At 40.1% G+C, this 19,153-nt stretch overlaps 1 protein-coding gene across 2 annotated transcripts in view; it reads right to left on the reverse strand.

Annotated features, from left to right (window-relative positions):
• USP13 (ubiquitin specific peptidase 13) overlaps nucleotides 1-19,153 on the reverse strand; it is a 131,058-nt gene that overhangs the window by 72,485 nt on the left and 39,420 nt on the right. The window contains exons 3-4 of one of the 2 annotated variants that reach the window (XM_072618409.1): nucleotides 12,904-12,964; nucleotides 218-339 (exon numbers count right to left, since the gene is read on the reverse strand). The exons of the other annotated variant lie outside the window; for it this stretch is intronic. Of the exons in view, the coding sequence (XP_072474510.1) occupies nucleotides 218-339; nucleotides 12,904-12,964 (183 nt within the window). The remainder of the gene's footprint in view (nucleotides 1-217; nucleotides 340-12,903; nucleotides 12,965-19,153) is intronic. 2 annotated transcript variants of the gene reach the window in all.

Below are 19,153 nucleotides of genomic sequence, written 5' to 3' on the forward strand. Positions count from 1 at the left end.
CTTTATATTCACAGAATCTAGCAAAGTGTCTAGTATCCAGTAGGCACTTAATAAATGTCTGTCAGATTTAATAGAATTTACGGGAAAAAAGACGCAGTAATTTCTCTCTCTGAAACACACATACATACATACATACACACGTCTTCCAAAAGATCAGTTTCAAGTTCGGAATTACACATAGCCATCTCTATCTAACAGCATGTCCACATCCACTGACCAGTGCAGGTAACTCCTCTATATTTGGCAATGCAATTTCGTAGTGGTCTGGAAATATAACAAGCTTGGCTTCATCTTCATATTCATAATCATCACTATTTAAATCTCCAGTCATTTCTAGATCTGAGAAGAGAAAAAGAAACAAAACAGTTAGGGAAGTAGGGCCCTCAGCCAAGGCAATCCCAATAAAGACCAAACACAGAATAAATGGCAGCCTCATATTATCTACATGTGATGTGTGCACCAAGTTTTCCTCCAATAGCTTTTCCCTCGACTTGTCCAAGGCCAGGAATAAAAAGTTCCTCCCATTTTTCACAACTAAGATTACAAAAATTAAATTAGTCCCACCAAAAAAGTACAAGACCAAAAAGAATATTCACTTGGATTGTAAAGTTTTATGATCTCTGAAAAGCAAACATCTTTAATACGATGGAACAAAATGAGAACAGAATGGCCATCATACAGAACAGAATGATGTAGACAAAAGGAGAATGTGAGATAGGGGAACTTAAAAGATAGAATATGAAGCTGGAAAGGACTTTAACACACACAACAGGAAACCTTGGAGGATCCTCAGGACAGAAAATATGGAAGTTGGAGAGGACCTAAGAAGATACAACAGCAAGACTGCATCGGACCTTCGAAAATAGAACGTCAGAGCTAAGAGACACCTTAGAAGAAACAACAGCAGGACTGGGAGGGACCTTCAAGGTCATCTAGTTCAACCTCCTCTTTTTGTAGATGAGGAAACTGAGGCTGAGAGTGAGTGGCTAAATAGGCCTTACAAGTCATCTGTCAGTCATTTCACCGAGATTAGCATGGAATGGTTTTCACAACAGACGATGAGTCATTTAGAATCAAAGGGGAGAGCTTAGGCAGTGAGCTAGAGGAAGAAGCACCAGAACATGAGAAAGACATGTTCTCATCATGTTTCAGAGAACTCTCAAGTTAGAAAGATGAGCTTCCCTAATTTGTTATTTGTTTATCAAATCACTGCCTCTTCCCTTGGCAAATCTCTGGCACAGGCTAGGAGAAAAGGATTCATGGAAAAGTCTTAATGGAGCAATGCTGGGGCTTCTCAGGTTCACTTCCACACATGAGGAAAGGTTCAATGCCAGCATCCTAACTCATGTCTGTATATTTAGATGTTAGGAGGGATGGGGAGAAGCCACAGAGTTGTGTATTTTAAATAATCTCTCTTCCCATGCCCCTTCTCTCTACCAGTTTTGGGCAAGTTGTTTTACATGCTGCAGGGAGGAGTCAAGCAGAAGGCCTGGGTTCTAGTGCTACTTGCTATAGACTCTTCCAGCTCCAAACCTTAGCATCACCCTTGCAACCTTCAAGGGAAGTTTAAAAATGAATTGGATGGCTCTATAGCATACTTTAGATATCATGATGCAACATGAAGAGTAAAAAGGACAATAACTTAGGAATCATAGGGTTCGAGATCTAGAGTTAAAAGGAACCTCAGCAGACATCTAGTCCAAACCTACTCATTTTACAGACGAGGAAGCTGAGACTGATGGAGGTTAAGTAACTTGTCTAAGGTCACATAGGTAGAGAAAAGCCCAGCATGCATACCACTTAGCTATAACATCCTAAATTCTTTGAGCCTCAGTTATCTCATCTTTAAAATGGTGTTTATAATATTTATACAGTCTGAGTGAGATTTTGTGAGGGAAAGTGCTTTGTGAAACACTCTATATGTCTGAGTTATTACTTAAGAAAGACTTTGTCATTTTTATGAGTCCAAGAAAAAATACATCATTTTAAAAAATAAAATAAGAGTACAGTATGGCCATAAAAAATATTCTGAAAAAAATTCTGAGAACTGGGGCCACACTATAAGATCAACTATTTTAAAAGTGAGCAAAGGACCCTCCAAGTGCTTTTATTTTACAGGCAAATCTTCAAGGTGAATCAACAAGTATTTATTAAGGGCCTCCTATGTACCAAGCACGATGCCAGGTGTCTAAGACACAAAGCCAGAAATGACAAATGGATTCAGCCCTCAACATGCTAAAATCTAGGGGAGACACAATATAGAAACATAGAGAATACAAAAAGTAATTCCAGGAGGGATGGGACATTCACACAGGATATTAGCAAACCATCTATTTCATGCAGAGAGAGCTCACATTTCCTTCTCAAATTCCAAACTACATCTTCCTTTAATTTTTTTTATTTTGCTTCTAAAACCCATTTATTTCACAGACAAGACTAACTTCATAGCTTATCCACCTTAAAGAAACACCCAACTGGAGTCCTTAACTTACCGAAAGCTAATATTTACCAAAACACATCTTGTGTTTCTCCTTTCTCTTGCCCAGCTCTGATGTTCTGCTGATTTGCAGCTCCTCAAAATGCTTCTGTTTTGCAGGGGGAATTGGGGACATCACTTGGAGAGCCTCTAATATGTAATTATTTCAGGCTGGGGAAGGTAGAAACTTCAAATGATCAAAAAGATAGGATTGCAAATTCAATGTAGCCCAACAGCTCAGTGAGCCAGAGTCAGATAGTAACCCAAGGCTAATTCTGGAACCCATCAGCTCAACATTCTAAGGTGGACCCTGAAATTCCCATAGGAAAGATTCCCACCCTGAGGCCAAGCACTGACAACTGAGGAGCCAGGTGGCCAGCTGGAAATCCAATGCCAATGAAATGGTGCCAATGTGAGCCTGACAACCATCTCTCCCACCAGCCACTCTAACAGCTGGTAACATCTTGCTCCACTCTCTAGTCTTCTCTTTAGACCACCTTCCATTTTCAAGGTATTTCTTTTATGTGCAAGAAAACTGAGAATGGTTCACCTACAAAAGGAAAGGCTTTATTCATTCATCCAAAATACTCTTACTAAGTCTATACTATGTCCTACTCTCTATGCTTCAGGAAGACTTAATACCTTGCCTTCAAATATCTAGAGATATCAAGCAGATAAAGAAACTCCAAAGACCAAAACTAAGAACAAAAGGTGGACATTGCATTGACAAAGACTTAGTTGTAACATCAGAAAAACCTTCCCAAGAACCAGGAAACAGTTTAGCAGAGTAGACAGAGAACGTTGGAGACAGAAAGGGCCAGCTCCTCCTCCAGATACATCTTGGTTATGTGACCCTGGTCAGGTAACTTAACCTCCACAGTGCCCCCAGACAACTCATCAAGACTATAGATATCAACATACACCGCTCAGCAATGGTCAAGAAAATTCTCCAAGGGAGTTCCCCAAACCAACAAAATTATAGGCCCAGTCCAAAAAAGTACCCCAAAATGGAACAGGCTTGTTCAGGAGATGAACAGGTTTCTCTTCACTAGAGTATCTTAAGCAGTAGTTGAATGACAACCAACTTAACAGGTATATCAGGAAAAAATGCTTTTTCAAATATCAGTTGAACTAGCTGGCCTCTGAGGTCCCATACAATCCTGTGAGATTCTATAATTCTAATGTTTATCTGGAGAATACTCACAACTTCCATTTCTGGAGTCCTATCCCATCTGTTTCCCGTATATTTAACTGGCCTAAAGCAATAATGCAGTAAAAGATCCATAAATGTACTTGCATGTTCTGACTTCCAATCCTGGGCTCATTTGGACAAACCATCTGAATAAACATTTGCTAAGTTAGCTGGAGATAAGCTAGAGATCCTGCAATTCTTGCACTGGGAAATGGAATTTTCTATTGATCTAAAGAGTAGGTACCAGAACAATACCTAAGGCAACTGATTTTTTTCTCTCTCTCCTATTTGAGTATCATGAAACGATATTCCCAAATAGTGAAAAGAGAGTTTTGGTGGCTTGCATGAATTTTCTGAACATTACTAAAGCCAAGTTGGTAGTGTATTTTAGGTTTCAACCTGTTTTATATAAAGTACAGAGCAAAAATTAAATGAAAAGAGCCTTCAGGGCACATGAAACCCAAACAGAAGTTAATATTAGTGACCTGAACAGTGTTTCTCAAGTTTTAAAGTCTTCAGATCAATCTTTCCACTTGTTAGCTAATGTTTTAAAAAGAAAAACAGAAAATTCCCACCAACCTCATCAGAACAGAGAGATTAATTTGTTTGGCAATGACATCAATGAGATGATGATTGTCTTTATTAGATACAGTATCCATAGAGCACAAATTCATAATGCCATGAGCAGTCCATAGTATGGCAAATGATGTGTCAAGCATGAGTAGCCTAGAGTTTGACAGATGAGATGCCAAGTCAAGGACTACTTGGAAGTCCTGAGGACCACATAAGAACTACTAGCATAAGGGAAGGTTTCACTCCCTCTTTGTTTCATGGGTCTGCAGATGCCCTTGGACAAGTTGTCTCTTCCCACTTATAATGGCCTTAGTTTCCTTTATAAAATGGATAAAGGAAACCAAGAAGAATTGGTAGCAAGAGCTACATCTTGAGAAAATTAAATTAAAAGACTGCTATAATCTCTAAGCACCAGGGAAAGAAATTGATGGCTTAGTGGCCTGTCCATGATTAAGCATTAACTTTCAATGGATAGAGACTTTTTTATGAAGTTCTATCCTGATTACCCATAGACACCCAGTTCATGTAGTCAAGTCAACAAGTATTTATTAAGTATCTATTGTGTGCCAGGCACTGTGCTGGGGATATAAAAAGGAACAAAAACAGTCCCTGACCTCAAGAAGTTCACAATCTAACGGAGGGAATGAACATGCAAACAACTACATAGAAGCAACATCTATGCAGCATAAATTGGAGGCAATCTCAAAGAGATGAGCATTGCATTAGAGAAGACCCATAAATGCTTCTTGCAGAAGATGAAATTTTATCTGAGACTTGAAGGAGTAAAACCCGAATCCAGAGATAATGAGGGAATGAATTCTATGGATGGGAGACAGCCAGTGAAAATCCAATTGGAAGATGAAACATCTTGTTCGAGGAACAGCCAGAAAGTCAGAGTCAATGGATCACAGAGAACGTAGAAGGAAGTAAGGCAGAAGAAAACTGGAAAGTGGGAAGAAGCCAGGGTACAAAGAACTTTAAAAGTCAAACAAAGGACTTTACATTTGATCCTGGAGGTAATAAAGAACCATTGGATTTTATTAACTAGGGGGAAGGCATGGAAGGTCCATTTGACAGCTGAGTGAAGGGTGGATTCGAGTTGGGGGATATGTGGCAGGGCGATTGATGTAATCCAGGCCTGAGATAACGAGGGCTGTGTCAAAGGAGAGAAAGGGCCATGGAGGAGGGATGTTGGGAAGGGAGAATCGAAATGACTTAGATATGGGAGGTGAGAAAGAATGAAGACATCACGGTAACAATTAGAGGGCAATCTTAGGATCTAGAAGGACGGTGGTGCCCTCGACAGTAATAGTTAAGTTAGGAAGAGTCAAGATAATGGGAGAAAGACAATGAGATCACCCAGTAAAAGAGCATAGAGGGAGAAGAGAAGAGAGCCTGGGGTCGAGCCTTAGGGAGCACCCAGAGTTATCAAGGACAGCCAAAGCAGAGGAAAGCCCTCAAGCACACTGAACAGTGCCTCAGGAATAAACATGTGATGACATGGACATGAGTCACACAGGATGGAGGGTGGAAGGAGAAGGAGAATGGGAAGGGAGGACACCAGTGGGCTGCAATCTGCATCACTGGATACAGTGTCCCCATCAGAGGAAGTAAAAGAGAAGGGCAAAGAATTCTGCATGGAGAAGAAGGAAACCCAGGAGTATCTTTTGTTAGAAAAATCAAGAACTTCTAACTCCTTAAATGAGAGGTAACATGGCCCAGATGATAGAGTCAGAAAGACCCAAGTTTGAATCTTGCCCCAGACATACAGTGTGTTGCCCCAGGCCTCAGTTTCCTGTACAGTGGGGATAAGAATAACACCCACCTTCCTAGGTTCTTGTGAGGATCAAAGGGGATAACCTATGCAAAAACACTCTGCCCCATCTTAAAAAACTAGTGAACACATCAGCTATTATCATTACAATTTTCGTTAGGTTGAACACAGGGTTTTTCCTTTCCCACAACAGAAAAGTATCTGCTATTAGATGAGGAGAAACAGTAGCTGAAATGACAGGAGAGGAGAGACGAGGAAGGACAGACTGATAGAACACCTGATAGGATGTGCCTGGGGAGTTACCAAGGGAAAGTGGTAGCCACTGGAGTGTAATTGGATCTCCAAACAGCTCCAGTGAAGAATGACTTATTTCTCTAGGTCACTGTATGTTCTAAAGAAAAACACAATCCCATCAGGAAGGGCTAAAGCACCCCTGAAGGGCAAATTGACAAATCCCCTGCACCCCTGCTATAGGCACACTGCAGTTTTCTTAGGGGGAAGGGAAGGCCAATTCCCTCCACACCCAAGGAAGCCCTGCCCAGCCATGTGACATTATGAAATTTTTATCCCACCTGCTTCTTAGAGAGAATTCTATTGAAGAGGTAGTGAGAAAAAAAGCAAACAACCCTAGAGCTAGAGGACCAAGATTGTAATCTCATCTTTATACTTCCTGCTTATGTGACCTTGGGTAATTCACATCCTCCCTGAGCCTCAGTTTCCTCCCCTATAAAATGAGGTGGTTGAACATCATGGACTCTGAGGTCCCTGATCACTTCCAGCTCCAGATATATGGTCCTATAGAAATGCTTGTTATCCAAAGAAAATAGCATGGGGATATGCCACTGAGAAAGCCTCAGAAGATAGCATTGTTCTCCAGATGGTAGGATGACTGATAGCCTTCCACTGAAGTCCATTTCTGGGTACTCATTATGCCACAGAGATGTTGCCAGATTCTCCTAAAGCCTAAGCCATCAGCACTCTCTGGAAGTGGTCCATCAGACTAGAATATCTTCCCAGTGACAGCCTAGAGATCCAGCATTTGGGGATCAGTCTAGATAATTTTGGAGAGGTTCATTACTAGCTTGGCCAGAAAACTTTGGCTGCACCAGTTCCCCAAGATGTTCTACTAAGTTTAAGAGAGGATAAGATCTAAGTTGGGGGCAAGAACTGCCACTGGATGAAGTCAGGGATGCTTGAAGTATTGAGAGGACACTATGGTCTTGTCTTCTTTTTCAGCCTTCAATCTTTCCCCCAAGGAAATGCTGTTTGACACTCCTATGGGTCATGCCTTGAGAAGCTACAACTAAAGGCCCGGCCTTTCCAAAGGATAGAGGACTTCCCAGAGAAGCTGAACAGGCCAATGATGCTTAAATCAACAGACCTTTATCAGTGAAGGCTTAAAACCTAATGTGATACACACAGTGAGTGGCAAGAGCAAAATGGGTGGGGGAAGATTGTTGAGGGGGAGGGGCTGGAGAGAAGAAGTAGGGGAATGGTAAGAGTGGTCTACATGATGCCAAATGAATTGAGCATCTGATATCTCTTCAGCTGTTTGTCTGCTTTATCTTTTTAAAATAACGTAAGAACAGAGGGAGATGATGTCTTCAAGGTAAGTCATGTTAAGAGGACATAGCAGCTGTGTGACAAGCTTTAGAATCATGTATGATTAGGACAATGCAGAACAAGTTGAACAAAACCAGGAGAATGATGTCAACAACACCAACAACACTGTAAAGACAACTTTGAAAGACTTCAGAAGTCTGATCAACACAACAACCAGGCAGGTTTCTGGAGGCCAGTGATGAAACATGGCACTCCCACATCCTGACAGCCAGAGGATGGACTCAGGATGCAGAATGGGATGTACATGTTTGAGCATGGCCAATTCTAGAATTTGTTTTGCCTTACTATGCTTATTTTTTCTTCTTTTTTTCAGTTGAAAGGGAGGTAGAAAAGAAATTAACAATTTTTATTGAAATAAATAATTATAGTATTAAATCTGAAAAGGACCTTGGAACTCATCAAGCCCAACTCCATTATTTTACAGTTAAGAAAGCTGAATGAAATCCAAAGAAGCTGTGAAATAAAGATAGGATTGGAACTCAGAGCCTCTGCCCAGCTTGATGTTTCCACCAAAGTGCCACACTGACTCTCCTTGGTAGGATGGTGTTCCACCTGGCACCTGGAGGAGATTGGAAGCACTCAACAAAGAATGAAGTCATGAGATTTCATAGCTTAGGGTGTAAAAATTCTTGGAAAGGCATGAGCAAGAACCACACAGGACAAGAAGGCATGGAATCTGCACCAGAAAAGAGAGAGTTCCCTAATGAGAACATGGGTCTAGCACAGGGTAGTAGATAGAGTGTAAGTACTTGGATTTGAATAAGTATCTTGTTTTTAAAAATCTAATCAGCAGAGCTCTGTGGAACAACTGAAAATAGTCCTTTAAATTTTGTAGTTATTCAGTTGTAAATAAAGCCATTATTAATTGCTTGATCTTAGCAGGACATTGGGCTGTGCACTGAGCACTCTAAAGAGTCCTGGATCTGGCATTCAAGAGCCCAAATTCAAATCCTGAGTGACCCTGGGCAAATCCTCACTCTCACCCAATCTAATTCATTGCCAAATATTTCAGCGTTTACATCTCTTGTATATGTCCCCTTCTTTCCATTCACACAACCATAATCCTAATTCAAATTCTCATCACCTTTTGCCTCAACTGTTGCTGCCTTAAGTCTCTGCATTTAGCATACAGGAGGTCTTTAATAAATGCTTATTGATGGACTGGGTCTGAAATTATAGAAACGTTTCTTGTTCTTTGTTGTGGCCTTGGATAAGAACTGAGATAGAGGAAAGCAAAACGTAGGTGATCATGGGCGCTGAAATGGGGGCTTATTCTAAAATGGCATCACTCATATTAGGAAAGGGGAAAAGACACTGACACCCATTTTCTGCAGCCACAGATGGCTGGTTGCAGAAAAGTCCCAAAAGAAAACTAGGTTCTGTGACCTCATGACTTTGTCAAAATAGTGTAGGTTTGGGGAACAGATTCTTCTCTAATATTCCAAGAATCTTACTCAGTGTTATAAGCTATTAGATTTTTCACAAGGTTTGATGTGAAATGTGCCAGAAAGTCCCTTCCCACTAATCTGCCAAGCTGTTTATTTGTTTGTAAAGAGCCATGCCCCTGTCCCTAGAAAACATATAGCCAAGAATCAGCCTGCTAATACCCTGATATTAATAAGCTCAATCCACTTGTTTTCTCTTAGTCTTAGCTGGTATCAGGGCACATGGACACAAGTTAGATATGCTTAGATAAGGAAGCCAGGAATAGATCTAAATTACAAGGTAACAGCACAGGGAGGCCTGTCGGGGACAACAGAAGGGCTTGGCAAGCCAGAAATCTGCATGAGGGTGCTGAGTGTTGGGCATTAAGTGGAGAATGGGGAAAAGGCATCAAGAGCAGGGAGGAAGGATAACGAAGTAGCTCAAGAAAATCAAAGAGGAAGAAAAAGACATATACATAGATACAGTATATATATATATGTATGTATATAAATACATACTTATAAATATATAAACATAAATATATATACACATATATTTTGGATACTGTTGTATATAGTTGTGTATATACAATACACATATATATATCATATTCTAATATGATGATATCTCAGCATCTACCTTCCTCCTAGACTGTTTCATATTTAATTCTGTATCTATTCACCTTGCATTTATTCTCTCTCTCTCTGTATATGTATATATTGTTAACTATATAGACATAGATATACACACCCACATCCACATACACACATACATATGTATATTGTCTCCCAAATGGAAAATAACCTCCTTAAGAGTGGCTGTTGTCTGCACACAGTAGGCACCTAATAAGTGTGTTCAATTGATTGAGTGCTTTATGCCAGCAAAGAACTAAAAACAAAATGGGTGTTTGTTGATTGAATTGGTGCTGAACAAACAAGAGCATATGAATGAAATGGGATATTTTTGTGCAGTAAAAATGATGACTCAGGTATTCAGAGAACCATGGGAAGATGTGTATGAACTGATGCAGAGTTAAATAAGCAGGAAAAAATATGTACAATGATTACAAGAATAGGAAGCTGAAATCTGAATAACTGGAAAAAAAACAGATCATGTCCTGAAAACGTGGTCATGAAACATGCCTCCATTCTCACAGAACGGTAGAGGACTGAAAGTTATATGCACTGTCAGATGTTTGGGCTTGATTTTTTTGGTCATGTGCAAATGTTCAGTGCGTGAGGGGGAGGATTTGTTTGTTTCCTCTCTCCAGGAAGGAAACCCGATATAGAGACAGAGGGAATAGATGGATTATTTTTAAAAGAAAAAATTAATACAGATAGTAATCATATAAAATAGTATTGCCCAGAATAGAGGAAGAAGACAGTCCCTAATGCCCAAAGGGTTCTAAAAATATATTTGTAAAAATGGATATGAGGAAGGGTCAAAAGCCCAGTGACAGATTCATTTTCATTCAGTGCTTTAGGCAGACCACAACTTCCTCTGATAATGATAATGACAACCACAATTATTTTAAATATCAGTTCCTGAGCTTCCACCACAGCTCATGGTGGACCCACCAGCACAGAAGGAACATCACCCCTAGTGACTGACTTTATAAGGTGCTTATCCCAGCATTCAATTCTGAAACAATATGGCGGCAGGAGCACCAGGACAATATCCCCTTCCATGACAATCCATGCAAAGAACATCATGCTCTTCTACATTCAATGATCCCCTTGATCAACCTGATTCAACCAAAGGAAGTGATAAATGTGGGTCCAAAAGCTGGACAAATTCATCCCAGTCCCAGATTTCACATCACAAATCTGAAATAAGTCAAGGGTCCTAAATCTGATTTGAGGTTACATAACAAAGTCAACCTTCCATTAGTGGTGGTAATGGGAGCCCCAGGTACAGGGATTCCCAAGTTCATTTGGGCATGGGGTCCCCTCGGGGCTATTTAGCAGGAAATCACAAACTAGGAACCTCAAAAGGCAATTTAGCTCAACCCACTTGTTTTACAAATAAGGAAACAGAGCCATCATTTTTTCTCCTCTACCATATTAAAAGATCCATGATCTAATAATCAACCTGGGTGTTCTCAGGGCAAAACTAGCAAGTTTGACACTTTGGGGGAAAAATAACCCAACAAAGCTGGGTAGAAGCTTAGGTGGTGCTCAGTTGGGGTACTGCCACAGGTTGGTGGGGGAAGGTAGGAAAGATAACTACCACCTCTAGATTCCTATTTTAACTGATTCTTCTTATTAATCAGGTCCTGCTCAGCCCTATTATTTCTACACCTAGATTGAGTGTCCTGGCACAAGATTCAAGTTGTCCCTAGCTGTTACTTTGGGTACAAATCACAATCCTCACATTCCTCATCCTCTATTTTATTCTCATTCACATCTTTTTTGTAGATTCACCTACAAGCCCTCCTCTGGTTCTTGCCTACTTAGAGGTGCCAATGCAACACTTGGGGTATCCTCCTCTGGTCTCTCATTTTCACTACTTGACCAGTCCAAATACTGTCCCCTGAACCTCTGGTTAGGGGACATGGAAGGTTATGAGACAGAGGTGAGGGACAATAGGGAGGAGGAAAGCTGACCCACACTGAAATGCTGACTTCAGACAACATACAGAAAGCAAACATACCATGGGGAAATCATCCATTTGTTATTGAAATATCAACTAAGGATTGAAAAATCAGAAAACAAGAGAATGAATTAGTAGGGGAAAGTAAGGCTCAACATTGAGTCCTTAAATGATCTCCCTGCTTAAAAAAAAATACCCAGTGAAGGTCCTTGTATCGCCATGATCATTTCATGGTACTGTACCTTTCAATCAATAGTCCAAAACAATAGTTTTGTACATTAACCAGTTCCCAAAACAACTGGCTCTAAGAAGATAGCAAATAGAGCTATAATTATTCATTTTTTGCACCTGAGGCAACCACAATAAACCACATCCCAGGTAAGAAGCATATCAGTCAGAAGTGGGGGGGAGGGGAGGGAGGGAAGAACTTTGCCCTGCATCAGAATCCCTGAGATGCTGGAAAGCGTTGGTTTGGGGAAAAACGCAGGCCAGGGCAAGGAAAGAGCTCACCCTAGCATTTCATCTACTAGCTTCTGATTTAAATTAACTATCCTTACCAACCAACTGCTAAGCACTGTTGTGTATTCACTGCTGAAACCCGTGTCACCACCTTCTGGGGCAGAACCCTACTTGCCCCCACCCTAGTTAAGCTCTGAAAGAAAAGCATCTCATCATTTTATGCCTTTGGAAAACTATACCAGGAGAAGTTGAAGGAAAAGCTTAAGCAGTGTCTTACACAGAAAAGGTATTAAATACAACTATGTTAAATCAAATTGAATTTGGCCAAGATTACACACATCTGAAACCAGGCCTGGTGAGAAGCAACTCCCAGAGTGCTCTTTAAAAGGAGTTAAAAACAAGCTATCACCAGGCCAGCTCAATCCTTCTCAGAGCAGTAATTATTCAGTACTTAGCAAATGTTAAATGCCATCAAATGAGATTACACGTGCATAGTGCTTTGCAATCCTTAAAGCTCTATAGAAATGCAAGTTATTATTATTAATTACAAGAAAACACTGTTCAAACCTTAAAGCACTTTATCAACGTGAGTTATGATGAGGACAATGATAGCTCCCACTGGTTACGAAGCTCGCTTCCCCACTGATTGGGACCAGACGGGAATGGAGCCAAATCAGGGGAAAGAATGAAGCTTGCCTCTTTCCTCCACACATGTCAGAGCAAACAAGTTCAAACACAAGGCACACACAAGACAGCTTAGGACTATCGGAAAACAGCCATTTACAATACCTAAGAATAGCTTGGGATTCCTCCTTTTGGGTAAGACGCCACCAGATGCCCCTGTTACTTTCTGGGGGGGAAAAAGAAAAGTGAGAAGATACACAGTTGAAATCCAGCCTATAGCGCAAACAATGTTTAAGTAACATAGATGAGCTCAAGGAGACATAACACTTTACAGAAGACCAGGAAGAAACGTCTACACTCCACAAGACGTTCCAGAGGTGAGGGAGGGCTCCAGGGGCTAGGGAGGATCCGGAGCAGGTGAGTGGGATGAGCTGACTCACAGAACTTTAGAACCAAAAGGGAACTTAGAGACCACTCAGTCCAGCTGTAGACCAAACTGATGGGGACCTAAGAGAGGGTCGTTCATGTATTCCAGCTGTCTAGGTTTTAAATCCTAAAATGACTTCCTCTCTCTAATATATAGGAATGAACTCTATGACGAAGCTGGGTCCCTTAAACACTAATGTTTTAGGGGCCTTTCCATATAATTTACAATTTTGTAGTGGTATCATAAGGAAAACATGAGTGTTTTAAAGCAGTGGTGCCTTACTGAACATAAACAGGGGCCACCAAACCATATATAAGGATCCCTTCATGCTGCATGTTGATTTAGAAAACCACGCATTAACATTGTCTATATTATATTATATTAATTTTTGTTTATTTTGTTAAATTTTTCCCAATTACATTTTAATCTGATCTGGGCCTCACTTGGGAGTACTGCAGGCCTCAGTGCCAACTAGACCTGGTTTGACTATTTACTATTTACTATTGTAAAGTATTAAACCATTTCTTTTTTTATTTTTAGATAAATTTTTTCCATAACAGTATAATAAAAAAAGATTGCACATGAAACTGAAAATCTACTACATATAACTTGCTGTTCCATTAACATGTAATAAATTTTCATATATGGATATATAATTTATATATTTTTTCTCCTTTCTTGTTCCCTCCCTCCATTATTACCTTGTTGCTTTGTACATTTTATTTCCCATTTTAGCATTGTATCATGCATCTAGAGCTGAAAGAGACCTCAGAATCTGATCTAGTCACTTCATGCTACCAGTAAGGAAACTGAGTTGCCCAAAGTCACAAAAGTAGTAAATATTAAAATATAAAAGTAAGTTCCAGGATCTTAGATCAAAAGCTGTAAGGGAACTGAGAGGCCAATGAGTCTAACACCTTCATTTTACAGAGGAGGAAAATGAAACACAGAAAAGTGACTTGCCCAGGGTCATACCCTGTGTCCAGTGAGTATCTGAAGGGGGGTTTGAACATAGGTCTTTCTGACTCCAAGTCCAGTGCTTTTAAATCACTGATAGTCCTACTCTCTAAGGCTGTTAAGTTTTAAAGACTGAGTTACTGATGAGTTTTTGATCTCTATATCAGGGATATCCAACACTGATGAAATCACAAATCCATACCACCCTCTACCCTCATATAGTGACAGAGACAGAGATTGAGAAAGACAAAGAGAGAGACAGAGAGAACAAGGATTTTTGCAGTTATAAAAGATTAACTGAATTCAGAAAATACAGAAATTAGGGGTGTAGGATTTGGAATAGGATATCTTCTAATTCAATCCCCTTATTTTACAGATGAGGAAACTGATGACCAGCAAAAGCAAGTGATTTACCTAAAATTACACAGATAGGCAATAATAGAAACAGAATTTGAACCCAGGTCTTCTGATACCAAATCCTGGTCTATTTCCACTCTACTACCTGTCTCTCGTCAATCATAATCTGAATGAAAACGTAAATCTAAAATCAAGGAAAATGATTTTTTTATAAAAGCTGACTATCAGATAAATTTTAAAATATTAAAATATTTTGCCCCCAAATGCGAATAACAGTTTCATATATTAACTATATAACTGAAGAGAAAGAAGGCAATAGAGAGAGAAACCATATCGATCAATTCACAAGCACACGTGAAATGTTTATTGCATGCCAGGCACTGGACACAAATGATTGATTTCTTGTTATGATATATAAAATAACAGCTACATGCAACTGCAAAATACACAGTAGAAAAGTTATGACATTAAAACCAATACATCCCCAAATAGTGGGTGATGCATATGGGATCATAGATTTCGAGCTGAAAATTGACCTTGGAGAACATTTAGTACAAACCTCTTCTTTAGGGAAGGGGATGAGAGAGCTTAAGTAATTTGTCCAAGATCATACCTACATCTTGGTATACCACCTAGATGGTATAATAGGTGGCATATTACCATCATGCCACACTACCCCCCCCCCCCACACAACTAAATTCTATTAAATACTGTTTCAGATATATCAAAGTAGTACATATATTTTCCACATAAATTCCAAACGCTGAAAAGGTTTGGTTTGGTTTTTTTTTTTTTTAATGCTGCAAATAATCTTTCATGGCTTAAAATTGAACTAAGACTTTTGGGACATCCTGGTTTGTTTTTTTTTAGATTGAAATATTTAGATACAAATACTTATTTTGATTACTTACCATCTCTTTTACATTACATAAATTATTTTAAATAAAACTTTACCTTATGACTTATAGTTATGTTATATATAACTATACACAAAATTTAACTTAGCAAAGCCTAAAACAGAAAGAAAGTGAGAAGGTCAAAAATCAGGCTAAGACTTGATGCTCAAAAACAAATGGTTTCTTTTCTCGGGGGGGGGGGGGGGGAAGGGGGGGAGGAGGACAAGTAGAATTAAGTGACTTTCCCTGGGTCATATAGCTAGAAAGCATCTGAGGCCAGATTTGAACTCAGGTCCTCCTGATTCCAGGCCCAGCACTCTACTCACTGCACCACACAGCTGCCACACACAAATGGTTTCTAATGTAGCCTGCATACCTGGCACCAGTTTAAAAAGCTAGAGGGCCAACCTTGAAGTTGGGATGACTTGAGTTCAAATCCTGACTGACACTCAATCACAGCGTGATTGTAGGCAAACCATTGAACTTCTCTAGGCCTCAGTTTCTTCATTAAGAAATAAGAATGATTATATCTGTGGGATCAAGACAAAATGAAAGAGTACCTGCCTTCAAGGAGACAATCTATGTCAAGGGCGTTGCAAACCTGAAAGCGCTATGTAAAACATAAGGTATTCTTATTATTTCATAGAATTACAAGCTGTGATTTCTGAGGCTATCTGGCTCAGCCTCCTGATTTTACAGATGAGGAAACTGAGTGGTTTGCCCAAAGTCACACAAAGCAGGGTTTGACTTTATTTATATGTGTATGTGGGGGGGGGGGGGCCATGGGTGGGTGGGTGACTTTGGCTTATTACCTGCTTCATCTTTGCTGAACTTGGGCACATGTCTAGTGTATCTGGTGGGTAATGTGGCACCAAGTAAGCCTGGAATAGTGAAGGATAGCGAAGAGAAAGAGGAAGGGAGCCTAGGACAATAAAAACACGAAAGCTTGAGAGTTCCCTAGCCCATCCCCAGCAAGACTGTTGTAGGATGGAAGGGCAGCCCCTCTTTTCACATCCCCTTTCAGGAGCCTCCAACCTCTAAAACTCAGCATTGTGACTACTTAGCTCTCAACATTTACAGGCATCTCTCAATTTGCTCATAAATCAAGGATAGGGATAAAAGAGAAAAATTTTAACTACCAGATCATTTGCTATTGGATAGAAGGGATGGTGACAATGAAAAGTCAATTGCCTAAAAACAGGAATGGGTGACAGAAAACGTGAACACCCTGGACCTAGATAATACAGAAACTGATTACTTGGTTTTAGAGTAAGATGCAGATAGATGAGGAATTGGGGAGCTCCTCAGACATGCTCAGTTCTTTGGGATCTGATAACAGTTATTATTATTAATTATTGTATTAATAATAGAAATATACAACATTTATATATCACTTTGAGGTTTGCAAAGCACTTTACAAATATCTTTTTCTCACAACAACCCTGAGAGATAGATGCTATTATTATCCCCATTTTTATTTTTTTATTTTTTTTTGCCCAGGGTCATACAGCTAATAAGTGTCTGAGACTAGGTCAGAACTCAGCTCTTCCCTCCCTTGTGGCATATAGTCCCCTCTGATCAGAGACATCAAACTACTGACTGCTACACATTCAGGTATCCTCCAGGGGGCACTAGACTATCTTACACTATATCATTAAATAGGCATGCTTGAGATTGAATCATGAGTAGACCATCTAAATTACTAAAACCTGTGAAAATCTAGATTAAGGTTGTCCTCAATGGAATGACCCCAAGGCACCATGGCTCTGGATCCCTACCACATGACTTTCACTGGCTTGACCCAGGATTATACAATACTATAACTCAGAACTGGAAAGGACCTTAGAGTTTATATAATCTAATCACCTCATTGTACGGAATAGGAAACTGAGGCTCAAAGAATTCTCTTGACTTGACTAAGTTCAAACAGCTAGAATTCATGGTATTATAACAGCCCCTTGAGAGCTGGTAGGGACCAGAGAGGCCAGAGTCCAAACCCCTTCATTTTACAGATGAAAAAACTCAAACTGTCACTGGTTAAGTGACTTACCCAAGGTCATGCAGCTGATGAATGTTTGAGGCAGGATTTAAACTCATTTCTTCCTGACTCTAAGGCCAGCCTTTTATCCACTATACCACCCCAAATGCTCAAGTACAAAGTCCAGTGCTGCTTCCAATAGACCATACTGAGCCCAGGACTTTTCCTGGCAAAATTTCATATTGCCAGGAATATAGCTCCTTAAAGGGCATCTCATTATCACATACTCAAAATTAATGTCTCCCTGCAACAAAAGGTATGCTATTTTTCCCTAAAGTTCCTCTCTTCACAAAAAAAAAGCAATAGTTCCAAAGGCAATTACAACTTTAAATATTGGTTTGTTTTTTAAAGTAATGTAAGATGAGAACATAGAGAAATTGTTGCAACCGGAAAGGACTTAACGATCATCAAGTCCCAGTCTTTTATTTTACAGATGAAAAAACTGAGGCCCAGAGAGGGTATCATTTGCTATTTTAACATCCCTTTTCATACACACCCCTTTTTAAAAAGGCTTTATTTCTGAGGCAAGGAGAGAAATTGGCAGTAACCTACACCTTTTTTTCTTTTTACAATTGAGGTAACCAAGGGCCAAAGCAAAGTAATTTGCCCAAGGTGGCAAAAGGGGTTAGGAGCAGAGCCTGGATATGAACTCAGGTCTTCTGCCTCCAAACACAACCTCTTTTCCCCCATACCATGCTCTCTTTCTTCAAGGCCCAACTCTGACACCACTTCTCCCCATTCAGTATTCTCAGACCTGCCCCCTTTTCCCAGGTGAAAGAGATCTCTCCCTCCTCCCATTTCTCCCAGGCTCTCCCCTGACCTCCTCCTTATCACAACCTTCCTTGCATCTTAGTTATTTATGTCTCTATCTTCCTCTCCCTCATTTTAGATGAAGCTGCATGGAAACTTGGTCTGTCACAATTATCTTTTTATCTTTCTCAAAATACACAGTAGACACTTAAATACTTGTTAAATTGGGGGCTTGGATTGAATTAATCACTATAAGAGCTTTCTGGTGATTTTAGGGAGCGAAATGTGTCTGTTTAGATTAAGCTGCAGCTCTATAGCCAATGACACAAACTCAGAACACAAGAGAGGTTAATCATGTCTAGTCAAGGACCTGTCAGATTTAAGAAAGTTCCCATGGTTTCTACCAGCAGCTGGAATGCAAAGAAGCTGCAGAGTAGGGGTGGCTCCCATCATAACAAGTTCAAGGTCAACATCACTGCCAGAGGACACAGTCAGCTTTCACCAACTGGTGGAGCATTTTCCATTAAAGACAGACTCATGACAAGATTTCTGGCTGCATTCCAATACCCGACCAAACTTGCTCTCCATTATCTCACATACTGTTGAGTCAGACTCCATGAGGCAGCACCTGTGTAGCAGGGAAAGAGTCACAGAAGGGCTTGGAGTCAGCAACGAACTGGGTACAAATCCCACTGGCAGGTATTAGTTACCTGACCAGGAGCCACATTTCTTCTCTCTCTGCCTCTGGCAACTCACTAGGAGGTAGCTACTGAAGGCACCACCTCTTTTCCACGGAATACCACCCTCTCACCCAACATGCAATAGAAGCTCCACAAATGGTAACTGAAGGCACAAGAACTACATTGGACTAGATTTTGGTCCTTGGGGGGAAATAGAGGCTTTTTAAAAACAATAATAAAAATAGAACTAGAGAATCAATTATACTCTTTTATTTTAATTATTTATTTATCTTTGTGCTATTTTGGAAGG

Source organism: Notamacropus eugenii, chromosome 6 (genome assembly GCF_028372415.1).
Source record: "Notamacropus eugenii isolate mMacEug1 chromosome 6, mMacEug1.pri_v2, whole genome shotgun sequence".
Taxonomy (NCBI): Eukaryota; Metazoa; Chordata; class Mammalia; order Diprotodontia; family Macropodidae; genus Notamacropus; species Notamacropus eugenii.